Here is an 8073-nt window from a genome sequence, read left to right as displayed (position 1 = left end):
ATTTGAACAAATACATACAAAAACATCAAAATTAGCACAGAAACAGTACTATAAAACATTTTAGACACATTCTAGACAGTTTATCAGCTAAAAAAAGTTAATTTTGGGGTAAGTTACTCTTTAAGCCTGGGAGGTTTTGTATCATGAGTTTTGCTTTAATGTCACATCTTCAATTTTTATACTAATAGATGTAAAGCTGTGTAAACATACKTTAGTTCATCAATTAGGAGGGCACCCTGTCTCAAGATAAAAGAAACATGTTTTAGTTTATAGACTTTTTCAAACTGCATAAAAAAATCAAAGACAGACTGCCTAAAGAGGTGGTGTTTCTTAGCTTTTTATTAGCTGCGCATTTTGCAATACCTTAAAAAAACGGCACATAACGAGAACTTGAAATGGCAGCTTCAAACAAGGTGAACAAAACAAAACATGTTCAAAAGTGTTTTCTCTCGCTCTCCAGTTAAAGTCTTTTCCCCTGGTTCTTGTTTCTTCCACTTCTCCTGGCACCTGTCCGGTTCTCGGGTGTCAGCGAGAGCAAGGGAGATGAAAGAGGAATACAGTCGTGTCAAACTAGAGAGATGAATCCCTCTGAGGTCAACTCTGTCAGCGAGGGGATCCATAGATGCCACAGTCAGATCAGCTGTGCCCCCGGGCTGAAAGGAAATACTCGTCTTTCTTGCATCGTGGACGTGTTTGTGTTCCGCGCATCCGCCGCTCATTATTATTATTATTAGTGTCAGTRTCTTTTCGCTTGGCATTAGAATGTAAAACTGCATGCGGCAAAAACTTCTGACTCTCCCCTGAAATGAAAATACAAGATTACACATGCGGCAGGCAGCAGAAAGCGAAGACCTGTCTTAAATAATTATTGCGACGGTTTGATGTGTGACCTCGGAACGACTCCTGATAAAATGTAGGCCGATCATATGAGTGCGCAGTATTTTTAGTGTCACTTAGACATGCACTGTAGCTAAACTTAAGGTCTGGAGGAAAGCTCYGCAGTATCAGTCCTCGCCCCCTGGGGCAAGGGGACATACGTGCACCCACGTCCCAGCTGAGACTGACCGAAATAGCAAGTAGTTAACAATTAGTGTCGGACTGAGCTCAGACCAGATGGAAATTTTGACAAGTCTGACATTGAAAACAGAGGATCGCCTGTCTTTTCTAAAACAATTTTCACTAAATGTTGCATTTGAGTGGTGTTTTTTACTCAGTTTTAAACTAACATGCCCACATTGCTCTTYTTATATAAAAAATTGCTAGAGTTTAGGAGAGTATGAGTGAAATTTATCAGGTTATTTATACAAAATCAGTTTGTGCCTGAGAGACTTCCTCAGGAACTTGACTCTAATGCCTGTCTGACACTACAAAAAGAAAAACGTTATCACTTCTCTTTTTTTTTTTTTTTGTCGCAGGGCCGTTGTTCCAGGGAGAACTGCAAGTACCTGCACCCCCCTCCCCATCTAAAGACCCAGCTAGAAATCAATGGCAGGAACAATCTGATCCAGCAGAAGAACATGGCCATGCTGGCCCAGCAGATGCAGCTCGCCAACGCAATGATGCCCGGCACGCAGCTACCCCCTATGGTGAGAGGACACACTCATGTGAACACACCCGAGTTGCTGTCCACAATGAGACCACGAGTATTTAAAACCTCACACATGAACAGCCCATTCTCTCTGCATTGCTCTTTCAGCCTCTTATCCTCACTTAGAATCCTTTGGGATTGAGCAAACATCTTATCCACTGCCCCGTTTATGTATATTTTTTCTTTATTTTTCTTTCTGCTTTTAGCCTATATTCCCAGTGACACCAGGCCTGGCTACTAATGCCAGCGCAGCAGCAGCTGCTGCAGCTGCAGCCTTTAATCCCTACCTGAGCCCTGTGTCTCCAAGCCTGATGCCTCCAGAGATCCTGCCCAGCACCCCGGTCCTCATGGCCTCCAGCCCCACCGTCAGCCAGGTTCCCAATGCTGCTGCAGCCCAGAAGCTGCTGAGAACAGACAGACTTGAGGTAATAAAAAAAAAATAACTGACGGGAACAACCCATTTTTTTTTTTTTTTTTTTTGATACAGGAATGCTGTGTGTTTTTCCAGACTAGAAAAAAAGTATTTTTGAGTATTCTCATTTGTCCAAGCAGAGTTTGTATAAAGGACAAAGGTCATGTTTATTGTGCTTAAAGTGACTGTGACATGCATCTCAATATTTAAAAAATTTGACATAATACACAGGATTTTACCCCTTTTGTCACACTACTGTCATGTTTTTAGTTGAAGTAGATGCAGCCAAAAGGAAACAGGAAGTGATGACAAAAAGGGCCTCTTTCATGTTTGTAAATGAGAAGTGGTTCTCAAACAGTTTACCTGGATAAATAAAGGTTAAATAAATAAATAAAATGAATAAAAAGCAGTCTTTGTTTACTGAAACAATAATATTTGAACTCTGGCTCTTCTTCGTCCCTGTCTGATAGTGACTCAAAATAATCTAAAGAAATATCAGACTCTGTTGCTGTCTGTGCTGTTAGCCATTATAGCAATGATCTGTTCACATTCAGGCATTCCCTTTCGTCATCACTTCCTGTTACTGTGCATACCTCAACTGGTCATCTCAGGGGTGTGATCTTCTTTTGCAATACTTTATTTATTAACCCCTGAACTGTTGCCCCTGCAATTCCCTAAAAGGATTTTGACTTTTTTTTTTTGTAAGAGTGTGAAATTTAAAGTGAGAACCGGAGGAAGTTGTCTGACACCCTAGATTTCAAAATAACAAGTGYTAAGAGGTTAATGTTATCTTTCCAAAAATGAATTTGTATTTACCACAAACATTTCATGTCACAGGCTTTTTAAACCTGAACAGTAATAGTGCAATAGTACAGATAATTCTAATCAAAGCGGATAATAAAGGCATATGAATTATGGTGTTTTATCATTGTTTGACATTTATTTTGTTGGTAGAGTTGTCGTGTTTTATTATTTTTGTTCCAGTACAGTTTTCCATTTGGACAGACACATGCCATAAAATCCACGACAGTTACAACAGAAGGAAGTTTGCACTTTCATGACTTCTCGTTTGAACAGAAAAAGTATTGTTAAGTTTCCACAGCCCAGGTAAAAGCAAAATGGCAGCGAAAAATCCGTTTTTCAGCACTCCACAAAGATAAAATTGTAACTGTGCCAGTAGAGTACCAGTGAAAGTAGAGAAACCCACCACATTTTAATATATTTTTTTGATTACCTCTATTTAGAAGTAGCTTCAAGTGCAGCCGTTTACTGCAAAGTAAGACTGAGTGAAAAGCAGAAAAACAAGCAAACATCTCAGATTGACAAGAAGGTGCTGCCCTCTGCTGTCTCCTGTGCAGACTTGACAAATATTTGGGATCCACTCAGTCACATCTCAGTTATTCATACTGTATAAGGAATGTTTGTACCAGAAATCAACAAGCTGTGTGTCATGATGTAGCACAAAGGTTTTATGGTTGCAGTTCAGACCCTGATAACCAAATATGGTTAAGCAGGAAGTTTACCACATTTATTTGAAACTTTTTATTTTCCTTTTAAAGCCTTAATATTTTATTAGTTTTAGATGCACACTCAATATTTATTGATTTGCTTGTGTGGTGCTCATTTTGTTTAGCTCTTCCAGTGTATGTTGTAAATTTTTGCTTTTATTAAAATTGTTTTCGATTTGATCCTATTTTATTTTGTAGTTCTATTGCTGCCCACCTCATTTCGATTTTTTTCTGTAAAGCACTTAAAGTTTTTAAATAAAGTCATAAGTTATAAACACTTTAATTGCCTTAGAAGTGGAAATATACACGATGTATGTTAAAACTCTGTGTCTCACCTAATTTATAGGTTAACCCGTTGTCCTCCCACTGTCAATCCTAGGTGTGTCGGGAGTATCAGAGAGGAAACTGTGCTCGGGGCGAAGGCGAGTGTCGCTTCGCTCACCCTGCAGACAGCACCATGATCGACACCAACGACAACACCGTCACCGTGTGCATGGACTACATCAAGGGTCGGTGCTCCAGGGAAAAGTGCAAGTACTTTCACCCGCCGGCACATCTGCAGGCCAAAATTAAGGCCACCCAGCATCAGGTGAACCAGGCCACAGCGGCCGCAGCCATGGTGAGCAGTTTTTACACGTCAGGTCACACTCAGGCCAGAGGTACTGTCTTGTGAAATGTTGAATTCACAGTAAAACTAACCTTTCAGGATCAGCATTTGATGACATTTGAACTTCTGCTTTCGCCAGGTTAAATACAAAAAAAATAAAATAAAAGTTTGCATGTTGGTTTGGAGGAAATCTGATCAGTTCTGGATGACCTGAAGRAGGATCAGACAAACAGCACACTGTGACCGCGATTACTGACATGTCAAGGGTTTTCCTTCCCAGTTCTACAAACAAATTTAGCTTTTTGTTCTGTTCTCCGACTACAGAGTCCAGTTTCTTCTTCCTCCCTGACTTCATTATGGCTCAATTGTTTCTGTTCTTCCTTTYGTTAAACTTCTCTTCCTCTTGACATTAGTAAAAAAAAAAGATTCATTGTCCTTACAGTCCTGTCCTATGGTAACACCATCACTGAATATACCACTGCAGCCWCACTTGTTTGTAGATCACTTATCTCTTCCTGCTTTTAATGACGCAGTGGAACACAGGGTGTGTGGGTATAATCCCTATAATGTGAACCCGACTACATATTGCACAGTGAAACTTGTGAAATGTATATAATATAATTTGCTGTGCGTTTGCTGACACTCACTTAAAGTAACGGTTGAATAATCTGTCTTTGTCGCTGTTTTCATTTATTCTTGTGTGAGAATAATCACTGTAGAGCGGTAGTTATTGGTTATCCTTGAGGATCATGTAACTGTTGAGTAGTAGAGCTAGTGTCCACACTGTGCATGCCTTAGCCTTGTTATCCCCTTTGTATACTGCATTCCAATGATTTGTTTTTTTATTTGTTTTGTTTTTTCTCACCTATACCCAAAACTGCACTGCTGCCCCCATGATGCACCTCTGCTTGCTGGTTTATGTTAATGCGCTTGAACCCCATTGGCCCATTGCCATCATGTGCTCGCTGCCTGCTAATTAAGACTCAGTCGGCTGTCAAATCACTGAAGCGACCCCTCGACGCAACCTTTGACCTGGTACTATGACCTTTCACCTTTTAGCTTGTCATGCATGTGGCTTTGTTGTACAGCAGTGCTTTAACCAAAGATTACTTAGCTACACGTGTTCGTCTCGGTGCAATGTCTGTTCTTTTTCTCCTGCTCGTGATAAAATGGTCGTGGCCTTTCCGAGCCCAAGTTACAAACAAAATTAAAAAAAAAACAAGTGGCGAGGAAGCTGCAACCAGTTCATCATCTGCAGCCTGTTTAACAGTAGTTAGCGAGGACTAGGGTTGTAGAGCTTCAATGTTGGTGGCATGGCTTCAGTCTGCTGTCTAAATGTTTAGTATTGTGGAGCAGCTCAACCAGATGTGTGCATGTCTGTGTTCTTATTGCATGTCATAATGAGTCCGGGTGGGGCTCAAAGTCAAAAATAAGTCTCTATAACCAAACAGGAGTGATCCCACCTTAACAGGTTTATCACAGTTCAAATGATAGTTCACTCATCTCCAGATCTCAGATACTCAGACCTCAGGAATGGCCTAACGCCAAGATCAAATCCCCTGTATGAAATGGCAAAAAAATTAAATAATAATAAAGTTTTGTGTTTGTTTTTTCAACTCTCTTGGCCTTAAACCATTTTTGACATTTATTCCCAAGAGTGAACCATCACTTAAACATGGCTTACCCAGTTTTATCATGGAGCTAGCAGTGCAGCCTCCCTCTCTCTGTGCTTATTATCTGTTCCACCTTGTTAGCAGCCTCATTGTTTGAAAAAAAGTTAATGCTTGCTTATTAGTCAGCCCTAGGAGTACAAAGTTAATCAGCTTTATTGAAAATTAATATATAAATGCCTGTCAGCACATAGCTCCAGTAGGCATCATGCTCCTGCTTGTGTAGTAATTGTCAGATTGCTGCTTGCTTGCTACTGATGATATGATGTTGATATTGTTGTATACACCAAAATGTCATGACTGATGTTCTCTAACCTATGTACCTTTTTTTGTTTTCTTTCTTGTTTTTTTTACCTCTCTAACACACCCTCTCTCTCTCTCTCTCTATTCCACACACCTCTTTCTGTTTCTACTTCTTTTTTTTTCTCCTCTCTGATTGACCCTCCCACCATCTGGATGGGCAGGGCATTACCCCTAGTGTCATGGCGCCCCTCCCAAAGCGGGCAGCCCTGGAGAAGGCCAACGGGGCCACTGCCATGTTTAACACCGGCATGCTCCAGTACCAACAAGCCCTGGCCAGCATGCAGTTTCAGCAGCAGGCTGCTTTCCTCCCATCAGGTACGGGTCCTTAAGCAATCAGCCAGTGGATGATAGCGGGGTCAGTCGAACCTGGCTCTTTGCTTGGCTGAGGGTTTGGCAAAAGGGTTTAAGTGCAATGCAGCACATTTTTAATATGGGTTTTCTCAAATATTAAGGGAAATAACTGATTTAAACAAACAACTTTTGCAACAAGCTAAAAAAATGTGCAATTTGATTCATTGTAAAAATGCTTTATGCTTTTGTTTGGCATTGCATGGCCTCAAGGAATTAAAGAGGGTTTTCAGTCTCCCTCTTTGCCTTCTAATTTTCTTAATTCAGCTACAAATATGCTTGTCAACTTTTCTGACAAGTAAGGTGATAAAATTATAGTAGTAAAGAAGGTTATTAAATGAAAATGTGATTTTTTTAATGGTTTGGGGGCTTTGAATCAATACATGTTTGCTGGTTTCAGAAATGACACCTTGTGCCTCACATTGATAACAAACAGCAGCTGAAGAGTCAAGTTTCTGCACATGTTCTCTGCTTGCGCTTATACAGAACATTTACCACTCAGTAATTCAAACCTCTTATCACTGTTAGTAACATAACTCGTAAGCATCACTACAGACAGAAATGTCAGTTTAGACTCGTAACTCGCCTGCAGAGTGATGAGGTTCACCACCGCAGCTCTCCACTCACTGATGTCTGTGTCCAATAAATATTAACCTTTTTCTTCCCCTCACATTTATCTCTCCCCCTTCACCCTAACGAATCTTGTGATGGGCTGTCTTGATTTCTCTCCCCTACCCAATCCACTTCCTGTTGCACTGCATGATGGGCAGGCTCAATTTTGTGCATGACACCTGCAGCCAGCGTTGGTAGGTTCCAGCTTTCTTTCTTCAGTTCTTTGTAACCTCATGTCTGTAAGTCACTGATCATCRAAAACAAGCTGTCCAGTGGATTTATTTGTGCTGTTTTTATAGCTAATTTGTGCTATTTGTGAGATAAAAGTCACAGTTTTAGTTGTAAAATGATAGGAAAGACTTTATCTGTTTAACTATTGTTGATTACTGCTAGTTGAACTCACCCATGTCTTTTTAGTTTCTCTGTGTACACTTACTGTAATCAGCTTGAACACTCAGTCCCATGCTTTTTCTGAACTTGTTTTGGCTGATCTAACCTAATACCTTTGAAAACATTAAAACTAATGAAGAGGTTCAATTCTAACTTTTCCCCTTTACTCTCTCTGCCATAAATACTTTATTTTTAAGACTCATGGCCACATTGTTATTGGTCATATTATAGTAGTAGATAATTTTCATCAAGTTGCTGCAAACACCCTGTATCCCAACAAGACTCTTGTTGGCACCAGCAGAGGGAACCAGGGGCACAAGTTCAATCGAATCCCTTTCATGTTCCTTCTGTCCTTCTCCTTTTTTTAAATTCTTGTTGAATTTTCGTTTGCCTGGTGTGTCTGTGGCTTCTCTGCTCCTCTGTGTATATATGCTTACATGATTTTTCCCTCCAAAAAAGTTCCCATGATGCACGGTGGTACTCCAGCCACTGTGTCTGCAGCCACCACATCTGCCACAAGCGTTCCCTTCGCAACTGCCTCCACCAATCAGGTTTGCACCTCTGCCACCTCACTCCATCTATCTATCTATCTATCTATCTATCTATCTATCTATCTATCTATCTATCTATCTATC

At 40.5% G+C, this 8073-nt stretch overlaps 1 protein-coding gene across 16 annotated transcripts in view; it reads left to right on the top strand.

Moving 5' to 3' along the window:
- mbnl1 (muscleblind-like splicing regulator 1) overlaps positions 1-8073 on the top strand; it is a 45088-nt gene that overhangs the window by 31103 nt on the left and 5912 nt on the right. For 8 of the 16 annotated variants that reach the window (XR_001311468.1, XR_001311467.1, XM_014023234.1 and 5 more), the window contains 7 exons: positions 1416-1586; positions 1795-2013; positions 3888-4127; positions 5097-5150; positions 6250-6403; positions 7207-7242; positions 7898-7989. Coding sequence is in view for 14 of the 16 variants with exons in the window: in XM_014023234.1 (XP_013878688.1) it covers positions 1416-1586; positions 1795-2013; positions 3888-4127; positions 5097-5150; positions 6250-6403; positions 7207-7242; positions 7898-7989 (966 nt within the window). In the remaining 2 variants the exon portion in view is untranslated. The remainder of the gene's footprint in view (positions 1-1415; positions 1587-1794; positions 2014-3887; positions 4128-5096; positions 5151-6249; positions 6404-7206; positions 7243-7897; positions 7990-8073) is intronic. The other 8 variants (XM_014023247.1, XM_014023241.1, XM_014023242.1 and 5 more) reach the window with 5 other exon arrangements.

This window comes from Austrofundulus limnaeus, unplaced genomic scaffold (assembly GCF_001266775.1).
Source record: "Austrofundulus limnaeus strain Quisiro unplaced genomic scaffold, Austrofundulus_limnaeus-1.0 Scaffold361, whole genome shotgun sequence".
NCBI classification, from domain to species: domain Eukaryota; kingdom Metazoa; phylum Chordata; class Actinopteri; order Cyprinodontiformes; family Rivulidae; genus Austrofundulus; species Austrofundulus limnaeus.
The sequence above is the reverse complement of the archived record's forward strand: the minus strand, read 5'-3'. Positions and strand labels throughout refer to the sequence as shown.